Raw genomic sequence first — 19,187 nt, 5'->3', positions numbered from 1 at the left:
CCTGCTGAAGTTGATCCAAGGCCCATTTAGTCCGGCATCCTCTTTCCAGAAGCCAGCCCGACTGAAGGCTGCTGAGAGCAGGGGGTGGGGCTTGTTGCTTGTGCCCGCCCCCTGGGCTCCTTACTGCCGGAGCTCCGCTCCTGTGCACTCCCGCAGGAAATGACCCCTGGACTCAAGTATAAGCTTTTGGAGGGGGGCAATAATTTGAACTCATCTAGCAGGGCAGAAGCTTCCTCAGGTCCTATTTATCGGCACCGGGTTCTTGCAGAGACAGATGGAGGCTGGAGCTGGTCTCTGAGGCCAGGCTTGCTTGATTGGCAGCTGGGCACAGAACATTTCCCTCTACTGCCCCCTAATGGAAATGTTGACTCTCACAAACCTGATTAGTATAGATTTAGGTGGAACAGCCGTGTTGGTCTGAAGCAGCAGAACAAAAAAGTCTGAGTCCAGGGGCACCTTTAAGACCAACAACCTTTAATTCTGGGTATAAACTTTCGTGTGCAAGCACACTTCTTCATATTCCCTGTATGTGAATAAAAATGTGTCGGTCTTAAAAGTGCCGCTGGACTCAAACTTTGTTCTAACCCGATTCGTGTGTAAAATCACAGAGTTGGAAGGGATCTCCAGGGTCATCTAGTCCAACCCCCTGCACAATGCAGGAAATTCACAAATACCTTCCCCCCCCACACACACACACCCAGTGAGCCCTGCTCCACACCCAGAAGATGGCAAAAAACCCTCCTGGATCCATGGCCAAACTGGCCTGGAGAACGTGTGCCCCACTGGACTCAAACTTTGCTCTGTTGGTTCAGAGCCACATGGCTACCCTACCTGAATCAACCCGATTAGTATTTTGACTGGTGCCAGTATTGGTTTCTCTCGATAAATTTTTTCTGTTGTTCTGCTAAATTCCTGTCTCTGTCTTCATTCCAGCCTTGCATTGAACCCCCATCATTTCAGCCAAAAAATCCTTCAGATAAAATGCATAGGTCTAGGTTCACATTTTGGGCACATTTCCTTCTACCCAGATAGTAAGACCTAGGTTAGCAGTTCCTGCTGGGGAATGGAGTGAGGAACGGAGACATTTCTCTCCCATGCTCGGCTATTTTTGACCGAAGGAAGATTCTGGAATGTTTTTGCACCTGAATTTTACCTGTGGTGTTTATGTCTTCCACCTGACCTGGATGGCCCAGGGGAGTCCAGTCTCCTTAGATCTCAGATGTTCTCAGATGGAAGACCATCAAGGAAGTCTGCTACGCGGAGGCAGGCAATGGCAAACCACCTCTGACCATCTTTCACCTTGTTAGAACCCTGCAGAGTCGCCAGAAATCAGCTGAGACTTGATGGCACTTTTGACCACCAGTGTGAGTGTTGGACTAGTCCTGGGAGACCCAGGTTCGAATAATAATAATACTTTCCATTTATTAATCACTTTCCCCAGTGGGCTCAAAGCGATGTACAGTTACTCCATATATAGACAAGGGACTAACAATGTTCGTAGGGGATAGGGAAGACAACATATATTCACTTTAATTGCACGCGCCGTCACTGCCCGGTGTAGACGTCTTCTGGCTGGCTCCGTCCTTTTCCCGCACAGCTGCTTGCTGGCCAGGCCTCAGGACCCGTATGTCAATTGCCACACTGCCACCGCCTGGCCGGAACATCCATTGCAGGCGTTCTTTTTCGTAGCCAGGAAGCTGTTTCGCCTTTTACAAGCTTGACCAGGACGTCCGACCATCAGCTAATGCCCTCCCACAAGGGAGGTTGGCGTGCCCACCCTCTCTAAGGAGTGGTACCCATTTTATCTACTCCCCGAAGCTTTCGAATCCCCACTCATACCATGGAAGCTCACTGGGTGACCTTGGGCCAGTCCTGCTCTCTCAGCCTAACCTACCTCACAGGGTTGTTGTGAGGATAAAATGGAGGAAAATGGTGTCAGCCACCTTGGGCCCCCACTGGGGAGCTGGGAGGGGTACAAATGAAGTAAAAAAATAAATCAACAGTTCATGTCTTGACCTAATTTAATGGGTGGCCAAAGTATGTTTTGTTGAGACCTTTTAGTCTCCTCTTTCCCCCCCAAGTAAGAACTGTTTTTCTTCAAGTATCTAGGAATAAACAGTTTGAAAGATGTACACTGGTGGCAGCCAGACTCTACGACGCTGGAAAATGATGACCACAGTTGAAAGCATAAAAATATGACCCATGTTTATTGTAGGATGGCGTGACATTAATGCAAATGTGCAAGACTGATGGAAAGGATGTACATATCTCCTAAGATATGAACCCAAAAGTAATACGAACTGCATGCAGAAACAGGAGGCTGAAAGATGAGGTCTGAGAAGTCCTATGGGTCAGGTCAGTCAGCCGTGATACCTAAAGGGCACCACGTCTGTCTCTGGATATTAGTGGCTGGGGGGGAGGCGGGGGGACAACAGGGGAAGACTGTCGTGTCCATGCTCCGCTTGTAAGCACCCCACTGGCAACTGGCCTTTGTCCTGATTCGCAGGGCTCTGCTTTTAATGTTCTCAAATCCCTCAAATGCAAAGCATCAGACGAGAAGAAATACAGGAGTTAAGGGATCTGGGCATCAGTCGCTCCATTCAGAGGCAAAGTCGCAGGTGATGCAGGGAGAAACAGCGGGCACACACACGTGGGATTCTGGTCCGGTTCTTGGTTCAGACACGGCAGCCGTTCTCGGCAAAGGCACTCATGAAATTCTGGACGCTGAGACACTGGTTACGATTCTTGGTGGCTGTGCAGTGCTTAGAGGGAGGCAGCTCCTCTGCCCAGGTGTTCATATCCAGCAGGTACTGGGGGCTGCAGAGAGGCTGAGTCAGAACATTTTTCCAGCATAACCCCCCCCCACCTGCGAGAGACCTGGGGGGTGGGACGACAAGGCAGCTTGGCAAGTGCCTGTTTCTAAATCTGCATTTGCCAACATCCTGGGAGCACAGAGTGGAGGGGGCATTTGTGGGAGAGAGCTGGCGGAAGGAAGGTTTCTCGGCCTCTCCTGCTGATACTCCCATATCCCCGCCTGTCAATCTCACTGTGTGAGGCAAAGCACCCTCTGGCCTCCCCCCTCAGGGGTTCATGGGGACAGTTAACGGCCCGGTCCGTCCTGCAGGTGTTACTATTTGGTCTCTCAGCCTTAACTATGTGGTCTCTCAGCCAGAGAGGGAAGTGTGGTAACTAGCTTCTTGTGAGGACCTGCGGCCCGTAGGACGGGAGGAGGGGAGTCAGGGGTGATGAGGTAATCTTCTAGAGACTTCTCCTGAGACCGTGTCTTGACTGGATGTCATCATCACCCGAGGTTGCTGGGCCAAAAACTATAATTGAACCAAGGCCCTGAAGAAGAGGAACCAGCTTGGATGTCTATGGATCAGGGGTCGTTTAGTAGAAAAAGAGCTAGGGGAACTCATTAGCATAACTCATTAGCATATGCCACACTCCTGACATCACCGGAAGTGTGTCATAAGGCCACACCCCCTGACATCACCGGAAGTGTGTCATAAGGCCACACACCCCGCCCCCAACGGTCCCGGCCGCCGGCGGCCTTGCAGCGGTGGACCTGCAAGGCCGGCGGGAGTGCAAGGAAGCCCCGCGAAGGCCCTCCCTGGCTCCAAGCAGGGGTGGGGAGAGGCAGGGAGGAAGCAACTTACCCTCCCTCTTCTCCTGCCTCCTCTTGGCTGAATGAGGGCTGGAAGCGGGGCGGCCGGAAGCAGGGGGCGGGGCTTCGTCATGTGCCCCGCCCCCTTACCTCACCCGGGGGAACTGCGATCCCCCACGATCCCCCCCCCCAAAATGACCTCTGCTATGGATTAAAAGCCTGAACTACAATATGTTTGAACTGCAATCGCTAGCAACGTAGAGAATGCCTCAGCTTCGGCCTTTGACTCTGGGATTTAAGGTCCGTGCCATCTAATGCAAGCCCTGAAAAGTGTTAGTTAAGCTGTTTTTCCTCCCTGCTGCATGATTTTAGAGCGATGTGCTTTCTGTAGAGTAATTCTTTATTTTGACAGAAATTAAAATAAAACTTCATCACCTTTTAAAAAAAAATAAACAAGAGATCTGCTTACTCGTGTGCAAGTGCCCTGAGGACCCGCGGGGTTTAGCTTTGGACTCCCTGACCAACTGCGACCGCACACGGCTACTGATCCTTTTCTGATAGGTCCCTTGCTACCGAGCACTGAGTTTGACCCTCTTGGAGGTAGTGAACGCCTTCAGACTGCAGGTGGGAGTGGAGTTTTGAAGGGCCATGTGCATAGGAAAGGGCTCCCTAGAGGTTGAATAATATCCGGTTCCTGAGAATTCTTCTTTTAATACAGAGAAGGGATTCCATCTTGAAAGCCTCCTGCTGCAGTCTGAAGGCAGTGTACTAAGGGAGGCTGGAGTGGTAGAGGCCCTTTCCTCAGAGGTTACAGGAATACTGGAAGCTGCCTTGTACTGAATCAGACCCATTAGCCCATCAAGGTCAATACTGTCTGCTCCAGGGCTATTTTTGGGCAGGAACGCACAGGAACGGAGTCCCGGCTGGCTTCAGAGTTGGCCGCGCCCACTGCACCCAAAACCTCTGCATGCGTGGCTGCAGAGGGAAGGCCTGGAGAGCGACCCCCCCCCCCCTGGCAACGCTGAGGTGGGTAGGCCAGGGGGGCCCTGGAAGGATTGGGGAGGCATTTAAATGCCTCCCCTGGCCTGTCAAAGGGCTGGCTTGCCCGGGCTCCCTGCAGCTCCCCTTCAAGGAGGGGGCTTGCCCAGGTTCCCCACAGCCGCAGGTCGCCCAGACAAGCCAAGGGAAGGCATATGGGGGTGGTCTAATATGCTAATGAGCGGTGTTATTGGGGTGTGACCTAATATGCTGATGAGTTTCTGCAATTGGGTGTGGCCTATTATGCTAATGAGCTCGTGCTGGGCTTTTTCTACAAAAAAAAGCCCTGCTCCCATCCAAATACTAGCCAGGGCCGACCCTGCTTAGCTTTCGAGATCGGACGAGATCAGGCTAGCCTGGGCTACCTAGGTCAGGGCAACCGTTAAGCATGGCTCCCTTCTGTGACACAGCCTGCCTGCCGATGAACAACATTTCTGGCTACCAACTTCTCTCTGCCTTTCCGCTACTCTGTTATGCATCTAGAGCTGCCAGGTCCCCCAGGGGGGTGAGGGTGTGCCCGCTCAAAGGGCCCCCGACCTGACAGCCCGGACCCGGCCAGCAGGGGGAACCCCGCCCCCAAAGTGCCCAGATCAGTCCAACATGCCCGGCGCAATGACGTCACTCGGAGGTGATATTGTGCTGGGCACATCGCCGGTGGACGCTCTAGCATTTGACCTGAAAACTCTATGGTACCATAGAGTTTTCAAGCCGAATGCTAGAGCGTCCCCCAGTGACATACCTAGAATGATGATGTTTCTTCTGGGTGATGTCATTGTGGCGTGCATACCATGCACACATCCAAAAGTCCCGGACCAGGACCTACTCCGCCCCCCCCCCACTGCAACCAGTAAGTGACCTGGCAACCCTAGATGCATCCAGCTCTGCCTCCTCCCTTCTCCCTAACCTACCGGCCTTCAGAGTCCCGTGTTTCTCCATCACGTCCCATCAGAAGATATTCTTTGTTTGGATCCAAGCGCGTCCGACATGCCGCACGGACTACGAAACGTCGAGTGTGGTCAGCGGAGACCCCCATGTCTGCGGCTGGAGAGGGAGAGAGAGAATTGAAAATGTGCTGAGAGCGATTCATCAAGCGGCCTTGCTGAAGCCCGCCAGGTGAGGTTGATGAGCTCAGTCCCTCAGACAGGAGACCACTGGGACACCCGTGTGAGAAACAACGATAATGACGATAATGTTAAAAAAGGAACGACTCTGTGGCATCATTTCCCCCAAACCCCACACTCTTCAGGCTCCATCCCCCAAATATCCGGGTATTTCCCAACATGCAGCTGGCAGCCCTATGACGGACCTTTGCCATGTTTAGACCCAGATCTGATCTTGAATACCCAGATTTTGCGGGGATTTAGCTGTCCAGTTGCTTGTGGGCGGCAAAGAAGCACCGGCTCTAAGTTGGTGCTCAATCCCCCCCTCCCCCAAAGTATCACTCACTGAACTGCAAGGGCTCCACGATGGTCACTTTGTAGACACGGAAGGCGCTTTCTTGGCTCTCACTCTCCACTCGAACCCGGAACGCTGTGGGTGGCAGAAAAAGGCAGTCGGAGGGTAGGCGGTTATTGGCCAGGAAGCTTATAAAACCGGGGTTACTCTTTTTAAAAACACAGCGCCTCGCATGCTTGGTCCAGAAGAGCCAGCTGAGCGGTGATTCCAGACATGGTGCCCACTGGTGTCATGCCACCCTCTGATGTATTTCCCGGCACCCTACGGGCTTCATCTTCAGAGCAGACAGACAATCACTGCCAGAGGATGTAGTGATGGCCACAGGAATGAACAGCTTTAAAAGGGGATTAGACAGATTCATGGAAGATAAGTCTATCAGGGGCTATTACCCATGGTGACTGAGGGGAACCTCCGCATTCAGAGGCAGTAAGCCTCTGAATCCCAGAGCTGGGAGGCAACATCAGGGGAAGGCCTTGGCCTCCATGCCCTGCTGTTGGCCCTCCAGAGGCACTGGTTGGCCACTGTGTGAGACAGGGTGCTGGACTAGATGGACCCTCACTGGTCTGATCCAGCAGGGCTCTTCTTAGGTTCTTAATCCTGGCTTTCCTACATCAATATTGCAACAACAGGTGGTTCAAAAGACCCCCAAGCAGTGCTCCCTCTAAGCTGAGTTAGTGTGAGCTACCTCACAGTTTTTTAGCCTCCAGCTCACACATTTTTGTCCTAGCTCAGGGAGGATGGCTCCAGATCAAACTAATTTATGCAGTAGTCAAATTGCTTCCTCACCACTTTAATGCCAGTAGCTCACAAAAAAGAATTCTTGCTCACAAGACTCCACAGCTTAGAGGGAACATTGCGAGGCATCACATTTGGATCTGCATGAAGCACCTATTTATGGGTAGCCAATCCTAACAGGAAGGTTGGTTGGAAACCTCCCCATTTTGAAAGTGTTCTCCATTCCCATAGCAGCCATTTTGTGGCCGCTCCAGGCTCCGAGGACAGCTATTGTGCGGTGCTGCCCATAATCCCTTCTCAAAACTCTAAAATCTTCCACAGCATTGACAAGTTTGGTGACGGTTGCTATAAATGCTGTCAGTGTGAAATTAACCTAGCCAAGCCCACTGAAATCTAGTGGCTGAAGCTAGAGTTGCTCCCTCTAAGCTGTGGTGTTTTGTGAGCAGAAATTCTGCTTTGTGAGCTACCGGCATTAAAGTTGTGAATGAGCGATTTGGCTACTGCATAAATTAGTTTGCTCTGGAGCTATCCTTCTTGAGCTGAGACATAAATGTGTGAGCCGGAGGCTAAAAAACCGTGAGCTAGCTCACACTAACTCAGCTTAGAGGGAACACTGGCACATCCAATGTTTACACTATTCTCTCCCCCCCCCCACTGTGCATCCTGAGCAGAATATAAGTGCTGTAATCTTCAAATGGTCAATGGCCAGTGCAAGATTCTGTGCGGCTCCAGACTGCTGCTGAGCGGGGCTTCCTGTGTTAATGAGCGGCCGCTCACATGCACAGCTTAGCAGGAACACTGGTCACAACCCTCCAGGCTTCAACGGTGAGAAGACAATTTCAGAGAGGTTACCAGGTTAGAGAGCAGGAAAATTGAAGGAACTAAACTGTGGCGGGTGAAGTGTTTGAAAATCAAAAAAGGCTTTGTGAGTAGGGGGAAATTAAAGAGTCAAAAGCCAACTGATAGCACTGGGGTCTCTGTTCCAGAACCAAACGCTTACCATAGTGTACACGGGGATTGTAACACGCAAACTGCATACGAGTGTCTTCTTTAATGGTTTCCTGAAGAGTTCGCTTCAAACGTGGACAGGCACCTGGAAGGGAAGGAAAAGATGCAACTGGAATCCCAGTGGAGGACTCAGGGCATTAATGTAAAACAGAAACAGCCGATGTCCCTGGGAGGGAAGTGACGTGGGAAGAAGAGGAGGAGGAGGAGGAGCAGGAGATTGGATTTATATCCCGCTCTTCCCCATCTGAAGGCGTCCCAGAGCCGTTTACAATCTCCTTTCCCTTCCCCTCCCCACAACAGACATCCTGTGAGGTAGGTGGGGCTGAGAGAGCTCTTTGAGGACTACTCTTGAGAGAACAGCCCTGAAAGAACTTGTGACTGACCCAAGGTCACACTAGCAGCTGTACGTGGAGGAGTGGGGAATCAAACCTGGTTCTCCCAGATTAGAGTCCGCACTCCTATCCACTGCACCAAACTGGAGACAAGACCCCCCCCTGCTTGTTTTATTTTATTTATTTAAAATATTTCCCTTGAGGAACTCAAGGCAGCTTACAATATAAATAAAATGATTATTTAAAAAAATAAAAACTATATAAATTAAACTTTAAAAACAAAATAAAAGCAATATAAATAAAACAATAATTATAAAAACGTACAAAAGGTCGCAATTTAAAAATCTCCAGTTAGGACTGCCAATAAATAAAAACTAAATCACTCAAATGCAGCCCTAAATAAAAGCGTCTTTAGCTGTCTCCTGAGGATTGACAGTGAGGGGGGCCGAGCGCACCTCCCTGGGGAGGCTGTTCCATAATTGTGGGGCTGCCATAGAAAAGGCCCTCTCTCTCATGCCCTCGAGATGAGCTTCCCTGATTGAAGGGTCAGTCAGGAGGGCTCCTCCCTGCGATCAATTCCTGGGCAGGAACATACAAGGATGGGAATAGGTGTGGAGTAAGGACCTGAAACTTTGGAATTTCAAGGCTGCTCTTCATACATAGCAGTTTTCTTACAAGCAGCTATCTCCCTGTTCCACCCAAGTGATGCTGCCCCAACAAGCTCAACTTTCAGGAAAATCCCCAGCTCACACAACTTTCAAGGGTACTTCACAGGAACAAGGACACAATTGGCGTAGGAACCTATTGGACAGTGACCATAATGTCTCACTCCCAGGGCCATGAATGTATAGACTGTGACTTAGGAAGCTGTTCCCTGTAGTCATACAGGAGACATGTACCATGTCAAACAGCATGGCCAGGGTGATCACTGCAAGCTGTTTGGGGGTTGCTCTTAAAGATGGCGAAAGAGCCCGACCTCATTTCTCATCCACTTTCCCTCATTGCTCAAGAGACAAGGCAGCAAGAGAGCACTCAATGATGAGTCATGTGCCCTTTGGGGCCTGCGGCCTGGGCACGGTGGGTAAGAGCATGCCAGTCACATTGCTTTTGTGGCCTTCAGTTCTCTCTCACTGTGCATCTTATGGACATAAGTAGTATGTAGTATGAGCTGTGGTGGCTCAAGTGATTAAGACGCTGAACTGCAGGCTGTGGAAGGTCAGTAGTTCAGCAGTTCGAGACCTGGGTGCCGCATGATGGACTGGGCTCCCATCTCTAGTTCCAGTGCCAGCCTAGCAGTTCGAAAGCAAGAAACTGCAAGTAGATAAATAGGTACCACTTCGGTGGGAAGGTAACAGCGTTCCGTGCGCCTTGGTGTTTAGCCATGCCGGCCACATGACCACGGAGACGTCTTCGGACAGCGCTGGCTCTTCGGCTTTGAAACGGAGATGAGCACCGCAACCCTAGAGTCGGACTCGAGTGGCTTTCGAGCAAGGGAACCTTTACCTTTTTAGTGAGGCTCTGCCACCCCTGAAATGGTCTCCCTGCCGTCAGCTGTCCTGCCACCAAAGAGGCCCATAGGCCTCAGAATTGGGAAGGAGAGGGGAGTTCCAGCCCCCAGGTCCTCTTCCTTCCACTCCCTCCCTCAAACCCCAACACACACTGGCCAGGTGCGGTGCCTTCTCTTTTATAGGATTCCCTGGCCCCACCCCACCTGGACTGTCTCTAATCTCCTTCCACCTGCTCTACCTGGGCGACTGTGAAAGGAGCGGGAGCCCTTTCCTGACTCTTCCCCCAGCTGCCTGTCTCCCTGCCCTGCTCTTCCCCCTTGCTGCTCAGGGCTGCCTCTTAGCCTTTCCCCTCCGGGCCTTCCTGACCACACCCTTCCCCGCCTGGCTCCCCGCCTTGTTCTTAGCTGGGTCAGAGGGATCTGCCTGGGTCCCAGCCACCTCCCTCTCGGCCTTCCTGGCACAGGTGAGTCTGTCCTCAGCTCGGGCAGCTGGGGCGGGGTGGGGTCGAGCACCAGCACCCAACGTGTGTCCTTATTGTGCTGGGGGCAGCTCTCTGGCCCAGACAGCGCATTGGAAATCCCATTTTACCCCCCCCCTCCTCCAATGCCAGCACTCGGGCAGGCAGGCCGTCTTACCTTCTGCGCACTGGCAGACATCTTCTGAGCACAATGCCGACACAAACTGGTCCTTGTTGTGTATGCCGTAGAAGATGCTGCAGCGCTTCTCTGTCAAGGAAGAGGGGGACAGGGAAGATGTGTGCATAATATGATAGGGGTGTTACTTTAATCCTGTTCCTCCACCTTCTCCCCGAGTCCTGAATCACTGAGACTCAAAGGGGTCCACAGTCTCTCTCCCCTCCGAGAAGTGCCTCCAAATCTCAGCTTGATGTCATAGAGAAGGGCAAGGCTGGGGGAAATCCATGGATTTGGGCTGGCTCCCGGGGCCAGCAATCAAGCCTGCCACACTAAATACTGACAGCAAGAATATAATAGTCTACACATAATATTAGTAATTATGATTGTGGACCAAGATCTCCATTACTTATCCATTCGGACTAACAAAGGCAACCCGCCACTGAATACATCAGGGGTCCCCAACAGGGTGGCCGTAGCGGCCATGACCCCCGCCGATAACTTTCTTGGTGCCCACCAAGTGCTGTTAGCAAGTGGGAGGGGTTAGGTGAGACATTTTCCCAGCGGGGATTCTGATTGGCTCCGCAGATTAAAAGGTGCCCTGTTAAACAGAGCTCCTGCTCGAAATGTCGTTTTGTTACTATTAGAGGAATGGCTAACCTCACTCCCTGACATCTTGTGAGCCTCCCGTGGCAGCCATTTTGTGACTAGCTCCACCTCCTGTGGCAGCCATTTTGTGATTATGTTCACTACCCCTTGTCAGAATTCCAAAGGTACCCACATGCTCAAAAAGGTTGGGGACCCCTGGTCTCCTGGATCCCCCAAACCCCCCTAGGAGAAAACACCCTACTTCCCCTGGGGGACTCCCTGCACCATGATCTGCTCAGGCTTACCGGGTTCATAGAAGTCATAGAGGGAGGCACTGGTTGGCTGGAGTTTTCCCACCGGGACCAGCTGTTTTGCTCCAAAGGAGATGCATTCCTGGCCTGATCCTGGCACCTATATGTGAACATACAAAGCTGCCTTATACCAGATTGGCACATTGGTCCATCTAGTCCAGAGTGGCCTTCTCCATCCAGGAACAGTCTCCAAACTGGACCCCAGAGACCCTTTTAACTAGATAAATCAGGGATTGAACCTGGGATATTTATTTATTTCCCCATCGGTAAGAGTCACAAAAGGGATTACGTGTGGGTTTGGAGACAGAAGGGCTGTTTGCCAGGTGGGAACTGAATAGCTATGGAAATTGTTGACTGTTGAGTGGAGGGGAAGACTGGAGATTGCCTCAGAGGGCTGCCTTGTGTGAAAACGGAAGACTGGAGTCCCCTTTTTTGCAGAGCTTTTTGGGCTTGCTCTGTGGCTCAAGCTGAGAGTGACCTCTCCGGCCTGACTTTGGGGGACTCTGGTTCAGGTCTGAAGTGGGGGTACGACTGCTGCTGGGGCTACCCGCGAGTGAGGCAGTGCCTCTGGGCTACAAGTGACCCTGAACGTAAGGTAACTCCCACCCACCCCAATATTATACACAAAAAAAGTTTTTTGTATCAGCCGGCACTGTAACTTGTATGTGGATTTAAGACAAGCCTCTTTTTCTTTGATGGCATACCTTAAAAAAAAAAACAAACTAGACTTGCCTTTGAATAAATACGATATCTTTACCGTTGCAGTTTTATTGTTGCACTGGTGATACCTTATAGCTTTAGTGTGTCTCACTATGACATTTTTGATACTGATTGCTCAGAGCCAGATTAGAAATCTGGCACAAAGAAATCTGGCACTGAGAGGCACAAAAAAGGTCTTCTTCTGAATAAATAAGACAAAACACTAGAGTTGGTTGACTCTCTTTTTTCTTTTGTCAAGTCACCCAGTGTTCCCTCTAAGCTGAGTTAGTGTGAGCCAGCTCACAGTTTTTGAGCCTCCAGCTCACACACTTTTGTCTTCGCTCAGGGAGGATGGCTCCAGAGCAAACTAATTTTTGCAGCAGCCCAATCGCTCGCTCACAACTTTAATGCCAGTAGCTCACAAAGTAGAATTTTTGCTCACAAGACTCCACAGCTTAGAGGGAACGTTGGCCACAGCTGACTTATGGTGACCCCGTAAGGTTTTCGAGGCGAGAGACGTTCAGAGGAGGTTTGCCATGGCCTGCCTCCGTGTCACAACCCTGGACTTCCTTGGCGGTCTCCCATCCAAATACTAGCCAGGGCCCTACCTTCCGAGGCCTGATGAGATCAAGCTAGCCTGGGCTATCCAGGTCAGGGCCTGGTCAACTATAGGAGATTCTCATTCATTCATTCATTCATTCATTCATTCATTCATTCATTCATTCATTCATACATATTCATTCTAGGCGAGCAGGCAAGTGGCTATTTCTAAGCATGTACTAAATCTCTCTCTCTCTCACACACACACACATTTTCATTTTCTGGCAAGCTTCTCTCACCGTGTCAAAGTACAGCAGCAGCCGTTGCCCTTGCATCTCCCAATGGCTGATGTATTGATCGGCGAGATCTCGCAGCTGAGGAGGCAGGCAAGAGAACAGAAATCAGTAGGTGGACAATGCCAGCAGATCCCCCCAGAAGAAGACCCGACCTCTCCCACCCAATCGAATGCCGCCACCGCTCTCCTTCCAACGACGAGGCTGTAACAGAAAAGCAAGCCGCTTTCACGCTAGCGGTTTAAATTTGAAATCGCCTCAGTTTGTTTCGTTTTTACAGATATAATTCAGATGAGGTACAGTCAACCTGTTTTAGTTCAACGTTTTCTGAGTTCAGTTCTGATCTGCAGCAGGTCCCCCCCCCCCAATTTAAACTAAGCTCAAAGTTAGTACAAATCGGTACCGAGTGCTGGTAAAAGTGGAACGTCCCATGATCTTGTTTGAGCCCTCGGGAGAGACGCTACCAGGAAAAAAAAAAATCAGTTCTTTTAACTTGAAATGTACGTGCTAGGGTTGCCACCTCTGGATTGGGAAATTCCTGTGGACTTGGGGGTGGAGCCTATGGAAGGTGTGGTTTGGGGAAGGGAGGGGCTTCAGGGGGGGATAATGCCACAGAGATCTCCAAAGCAGCCATTTTCCTCCAGGGTACCTGATCAGCTGTAGTCAGAAGCTCTTCCGTCCCCACATGGAGGCTGGTAATGTCACGGCTACTGCTGAACAACAGCTGAAGCAGAACCACGCCGGATCTACACTCCCCCTGACTTGCCCCCACCGGTGTCCCATTTGCGGGAACAATGCCGACGGGACATGGCATCCCGGCGGCGGGAGGCACGCATGCGTGGGAGGCGCTCTTTTAGCCCTGAGTACTAGCGGGAGGTGGGACACTATCAGGGCGCGCTAATTGCCAACAGCCTTACGGGCTATTTAGCCCTCTCATTCACGCCGACTAGTTGTGCTAGCAACTAGTCATTCTGGACGAAGCTCTGCACCTCACCACCTGTGTTCCTGTTCCGGCTCCTCGTTTTGACTTCTCGGCTCCTGACCTCGGCTCGTATGACTACGCTCCTGACCAAGGTTCCCTCTAAGCTGTGGAGTCTTGTGAGCAAAAGTTCTACTTTGTGAGCTACTGGCATTAAAGCTGTGAGCGAGCGATTTGGCTACTGCATACATTAGTTTGCTCTGGAGCCCTCCTTCCTGAGCGAAGACAAAAATGTGTGAGCTGGAGGCTAAAAAACTGTGAGCTAGCTCACACTAACTCAGCTTAGAGGGAACACTGCTCCTGACCTGTACCTCGGACCTTCGACTCCCTGGCTTCTGACGTCTTTGGACTCTGGCTTTAAGGGCTACTCTAACGGTTGGTGATTTGGACTTGGTTTCTCGGTGTTTCTGCTTGCCCGGTTTTGACTTTGGACTGCCTTGGGACTATCTTGCTCTTGCCTGGCCTGATACCGCGTTCGTGACAGGTAACCGTAGTGCTTGCAACATCAGACTCTCCAGCCAGGATACTTGAAGAGCTACTGAGGTTCCCCAGGGCTTTAGAATTTTGATTCCACCCTCCAGTGTTTATGAACTCATTCACATTTTCTTGCAGGTTCCCGCAGGGGATTTATAAACCAATTGTAAATCATCAGAGAGGGGGCTGGCCTAAGTGCACATGATCCCAGTTTTTCGATCTTTACCCTGGCTTCTATTATCAAGCTCAAGGTGCTGGTTTTAATTAGAAGATAAGAAGAAGAAGAAGAAGGGAAGAGATTGGATTTATACCCCGCCCTTCACTACCCGAAGGACTCTCAGAGCGGCTTACAATCCCTTTTCCCTTCCCCTCCAAACAACAGACACCCGGTGAGGTAGGTGGGGCTGAGAGAGCTCTCTGAAGAACTGCCCTTGAGAGAACAGCTCCGAAAGAACTTGTGACTGACCCAAGGTCACACCAGCAGCTGCATGTGGAGGAGTGGGGGATCAAACCCGGTTTTCCCAGATTAGAGTCCGCGCTCCTAACCACTACACCAGACTGGCTCTCCGGACAATCTAATCCAATAGCCTTACACAGATATCTCCTGAATGGGTGACAATACAGTGCCTTGAGGAACTCACTGAGGGAGACCCCATGCTGCTAGTTCACCACTATCAATAACCTCTTTTAGAACTTGGGTGAATGACACAGACAAGAACAAGCACCTGCCGCCATCTTTTGTGGCACCCACCGAGTGTTTTTAGATAGCGGGTGGGGCCAGGTTGCCCACCTGGGCTGTTGGCTGGCCACTGGAGATCCTGTCTGCTATTGGCCACTGGAGATCTGATCTGCTGTTGTTTCAGCAGTGGCTGCCGCCACAATGTTTATTCTCTCATCCCTCTTTCCCAGTGTATTTTTAATTACCCCTCTTCTCCCCTACATTTGGGCTTCCTCTCTGTGTGTGGCTCTGTCTCCTGCAGCGGCCGCTTTTTGGTTGGCTCACGGTGTTGCCCACAGTACCCTGTGTCAGAATTCTGGAAGTGCACCACAGGGTCCAAATGGTCGGGGGCCCTGGGCCTAGAACCCTTCTCCAGCGCTGACTCCTTCAGCCCTCGTCCCAACCTCCAAACGTTTCAATTGCATGGTGGCGGTGGCTTTCACCAAACGCATTTCCCCCCTCTTTCCAAACAGAAAAATCTCACCTCTTCCCCCCCCCTCCCCACTGAGGTAAAAGTTTATTCTAAATCAGTTTCTTTCTATCGTAAAGAGTAAGTGAGGGAAGTCTGAACCACAGCATTTTAGAAAATGGCAGCCCAGACCATCTGTCTCCCCCCCCCCCCGTCCCTAACCACTACCTTGTCGAGGTCATCCTGGTCCGGTTGGAAGCCACTGAGCATGGTGATGTCAGCAATGACCATGCCTGAGACGTGGGCCCCTGGCTGCCTCCTGGAGGGGGGGGAAGAAGAAAAGAAAAACAGAAGTGGGAGGTGAGGATTGGGACTTCCTGTCTTTTGTGGTGGAAAAGAGCAAGAGTCCAGTAGCACCTTAAAGACGAACAAAATTTGTAGAACAACGTTTGAGTCCAGCGGCAACTTTTAAGACCAGCAAAGTTTTATTCACGGTATAAGCTTTTGTGTCCAAGCACACTTCCTCAGACACAGTGGAACAGAATTTCCTCAGCCATGGTATCTGAAGAAGTGTGCTTGCAAATGAAAGCTTATACCATAAATAAAACTTTGTTGGTCTTAAAGAAGAAGAAGAAGAGCTGGTTTTTATACCCCACTTTTCACTACTTGAAGGAATCTTAGAACAGCTTACAATTGCCTTCCCTACCCCTCCCCACAACAGACACCCTGTGAGGTAGGTGGGGCTGAGAGAGCTCCCTGAGGAACTGCCCTTGAGAAACCAGCTCTGAAAGGACTTGTGACTGACCCAAGGTCACCCAGCTGTCTGCATGTGGAAGAGTGGGGAATCAAACCTGGTTCTCCAGATCAGAGTCCACCGCTCTTAACCACTACACCACACTGGCTCTCAAGGTGCCACTGTGGTAGCCCTGTATGCGTCTGTTACATTAAAAGGAATCCTTAAAATGTCATAGGACTCTTTTAGATTTTTTTACTAAAGCTCTAACCAAAAGGGTAAACTCCAGGCATGTCTACTTTGGCCCTGTATTCTTTACCACAAAGATTAAGGGAAATTCCTATAGCATCACGTGGAAGTGACATGACATTCTTCCCAAACTCTACCCGCCTCAGTAGAAAAGAGCAAGAGTCCAGTAATAGCACCTTAAAGCAGAAGGTCATTTCGGGGGAGGGGGATTGCGGGGGATCGCAGTTCCCCCGGGTGAGGTACGGAGGGTGGGGCACATGACGAAGCCGGTGTGGCATATGCTAATGAGTTATGCTAATGAGTTCCCCTAGCTCTTTTTCTACAAAACAACCCCTGCCTTAAAGACTAGAAAAATATGTGGCAGGGTATGAGCTTTCATGAGCAGTGACTCAAGAAAGTTCCTCCCCTGCCACATATTTTGTTAGTCTTTTAAGGTACTCCTGGACTCTTGCTTTTTTCTACTGCTACAGACAGACTAACACGGCTACGCAGCTTGATCTGTCTCTCCTCTCCTCAGGCACTGCCCTAAAAATCTCCCTGGATTTGCCAAGGCAGTGCTGGCAACCCTACTAGGAAAGCTTGGGCCTAGGCATAGAATGCAACACTTAATAGGACCTGTCATCTCTACAGTAAATGTGAAACTCAAGCAAAACCCCAGCTGGAGCCCCCAGCTTGAAAGTCAGGTATGGTTTAAAGAACGCCGGCATGCATTTGCACTTATTTATGTATATCCCCATGGCTTTTTTTGTAGAAAAAGCCCAGCAGGAACTCATTGGCATAATAGGCCACAGCCAACAGCAGAAACTCATTAGCATATTAGGCCACACCCCTGACAGCACAGCTCATTAGCCTATTGGGCCACATCCCCATGCCTTCCCTTGGCTTGCCTGGGCGTCCCGCAGCTGTGGGGAGCCCGGTCAAGCTGGCCCTTGGAGGGGAGGGGAAGGTGTGGGGAGGCATTTAAATGCTTCCCCGATCCTTCCAGGCCCCCCCCCTGGTCCGCCTACCTCAGAATCACTGGGGAGGGGGTCACTTTCCAGGCCTTCCCTCTGTAGCCACACGCATTCCTTCGCGTTCCTGCCCCGAAATAGCCCTGTATATCCCACTTCTCCCCACAACTGGGACTCAAAGCGGCTTAGAACATCATTCTCCCCTCCTCCATTTTCTCACCACAACCCTGTGAGGTAGGCCAGGCTGAGGGCATGTGAGGGCTCAAGGTCACCCAGCGAGCTTCCCTGGTAGAAGTGGGAATTCAAACCCAGGCCGCCCATGGTCCTAGTCCGCGGCTCTATCCACTATACCACACTGATTTTCCCATTTCAGGAATACCCAATGCATGGCAGACTGTGCATATTATTTTGCATTTATGTTTATTAAAATAGTTGTACCCCACTTTTCCTCTTGAATCAAGCCAGCTTAGCTATGACTATTTCATTTACCTGTCCAATGGGAACCCAAAGTGGCTTATAGCGTTGCTCTCCTCAGTTTTATCCTCCCTACAAACCCAACCCTGTGAGCAGGGCCGGATTTAGACTTGCTGAGGCCCTAAGCTATACAAAACCCAGAGGCCCCCTACTGTTTTAAATTACATCAGCTGGTCTCAGAAAAATTTAAAGTATATACGCCTTTTTAATATTTGAAATCATTTTTATATTGTGTTTTTATTTGAGGCCCCAGCAGATTGCGAGGCCCTAAGTTGTAGCTTATTTAGCTTATGCGTAAATCCGGCACTGCCTGTGAGGTAGGTTAGACAGAGAGAGTGACTGGCCCAAGACCGTCCGGTGAGCTTCCAAGGCAGATTGGAGGGATTTGAACCTGGATCCCTCAGATCATAGGTCTGGGAACTCTCATCTGCTTCCTAATTAGGGCTGTCCACCTTCCAGTGGCTGTGGAAATCTCCTAGTATTACAATTGATCTCCAGAGATGGACAAAACTGTTTTTGCGGTTCGTTTTGGTTCATGACCGAACCATGAACTGATACGAACTGGGAGGTTGGTTCGCAAACTGAACCGGTTTGTATCATTTTGTCACCCCTGCTTTCTGCTCCATGCCACTTTTCATGGGGAGCAGAAAGCAGGGGTTTAAATGGCTCCACGTTTAAATGCCCATTCCTACTCCAGACTACAGAGATCAGTTCCCCTGGAGAAAATGGCTGCTTTGGAGGGTGGATGCCATGGCATTCTACTCTGCTGAGGTCCCTCCCCTCCACAAACCCCGCCTTCCCCAGGCTCCACCCCCAACATTTCCAGGTATTTCCCAACCTAGAGCTGGCAAACGTAAGACCACCCCCATGGTCTAGAACATTAGAAGGTGACAAGGAGGAGAAAAGGAAGTCCCACCTCCCACACTCGGTCATTGGAAGTTAGTACAACCATCTTGCGTACCAGATGCAGACATTGTAAGTGACATCTCTTCGCTGCTGGTCGGGACCTTTGGTTTCCCTCCTGCGGCGCCGGCGGGCATCAAATAACTGGATGGGCGAGAGTGGCTGATCAGCAGGCAGCGATGATGGCCCCGATTCTCCAGTCCCGTAGTCCATGTCCTCATAGTAGTAGTCGCTTAACGTTGCTGTTGTAAAGAGGCAGAAAGAAATGATTGAGGCTCATGAAATAGGATGAGAGGTCGAAAACATAAATCAGTTCTGGCTGGGAATCAGAGGAGCAGACTGGTTTCGAGTCTGTTTAATACTAATACTAAAACTAGAGTGAGGCTGGTTGGGATCTAATGAAGCTGGTGAAGGCTGCTGTTCTCCTGAGCATTTCTTCCCAAGGCCTGTCTCCTGCAGATATCGCATGCTGAAGACTGCTTGCTGGGACAGGCCCTCCCCTTGAACTCAGGACAAACTGTTGCATGCATCCGCACATGTGGCTCCTTGTTT

At 50.7% G+C, this 19,187-nt stretch overlaps 1 protein-coding gene across 1 annotated transcript in view; it reads right to left on the bottom strand.

Moving 5' to 3' along the window:
* Positions 1 to 2,202: 2,202 nt before the first annotated feature.
* The window catches only part of LOC107114004 (complement C4-like), a 98,181-nt gene continuing 81,196 nt past the window's right edge, over positions 2,203 to 19,187 (bottom strand). Inside the window, exons 33-41 of the mRNA XM_015415423.1 lie at positions 18,694 to 18,877; positions 15,555 to 15,645; positions 12,753 to 12,827; positions 11,209 to 11,314; positions 10,319 to 10,408; positions 7,836 to 7,928; positions 6,092 to 6,175; positions 5,554 to 5,686; positions 2,203 to 2,817 (exon numbers count right to left, since the gene is read on the bottom strand). Coding sequence (XP_015270909.1) covers positions 2,676 to 2,817; positions 5,554 to 5,686; positions 6,092 to 6,175; positions 7,836 to 7,928; positions 10,319 to 10,408; positions 11,209 to 11,314; positions 12,753 to 12,827; positions 15,555 to 15,645; positions 18,694 to 18,877 — 998 coding nt within the window. The 3' untranslated portion in view covers positions 2,203 to 2,675. The remainder of the gene's footprint in view (positions 2,818 to 5,553; positions 5,687 to 6,091; positions 6,176 to 7,835; positions 7,929 to 10,318; positions 10,409 to 11,208; positions 11,315 to 12,752; positions 12,828 to 15,554; positions 15,646 to 18,693; positions 18,878 to 19,187) is intronic.

Source organism: Gekko japonicus, unplaced genomic scaffold (assembly GCF_001447785.1).
Source record: "Gekko japonicus isolate JY-2015 unplaced genomic scaffold, Gekko_japonicus_V1.1 scaffold1234, whole genome shotgun sequence".
Taxonomy (NCBI): domain Eukaryota; kingdom Metazoa; phylum Chordata; class Lepidosauria; order Squamata; family Gekkonidae; genus Gekko; species Gekko japonicus.
This window is presented reverse-complemented; position numbering and strand designations above follow the sequence as displayed.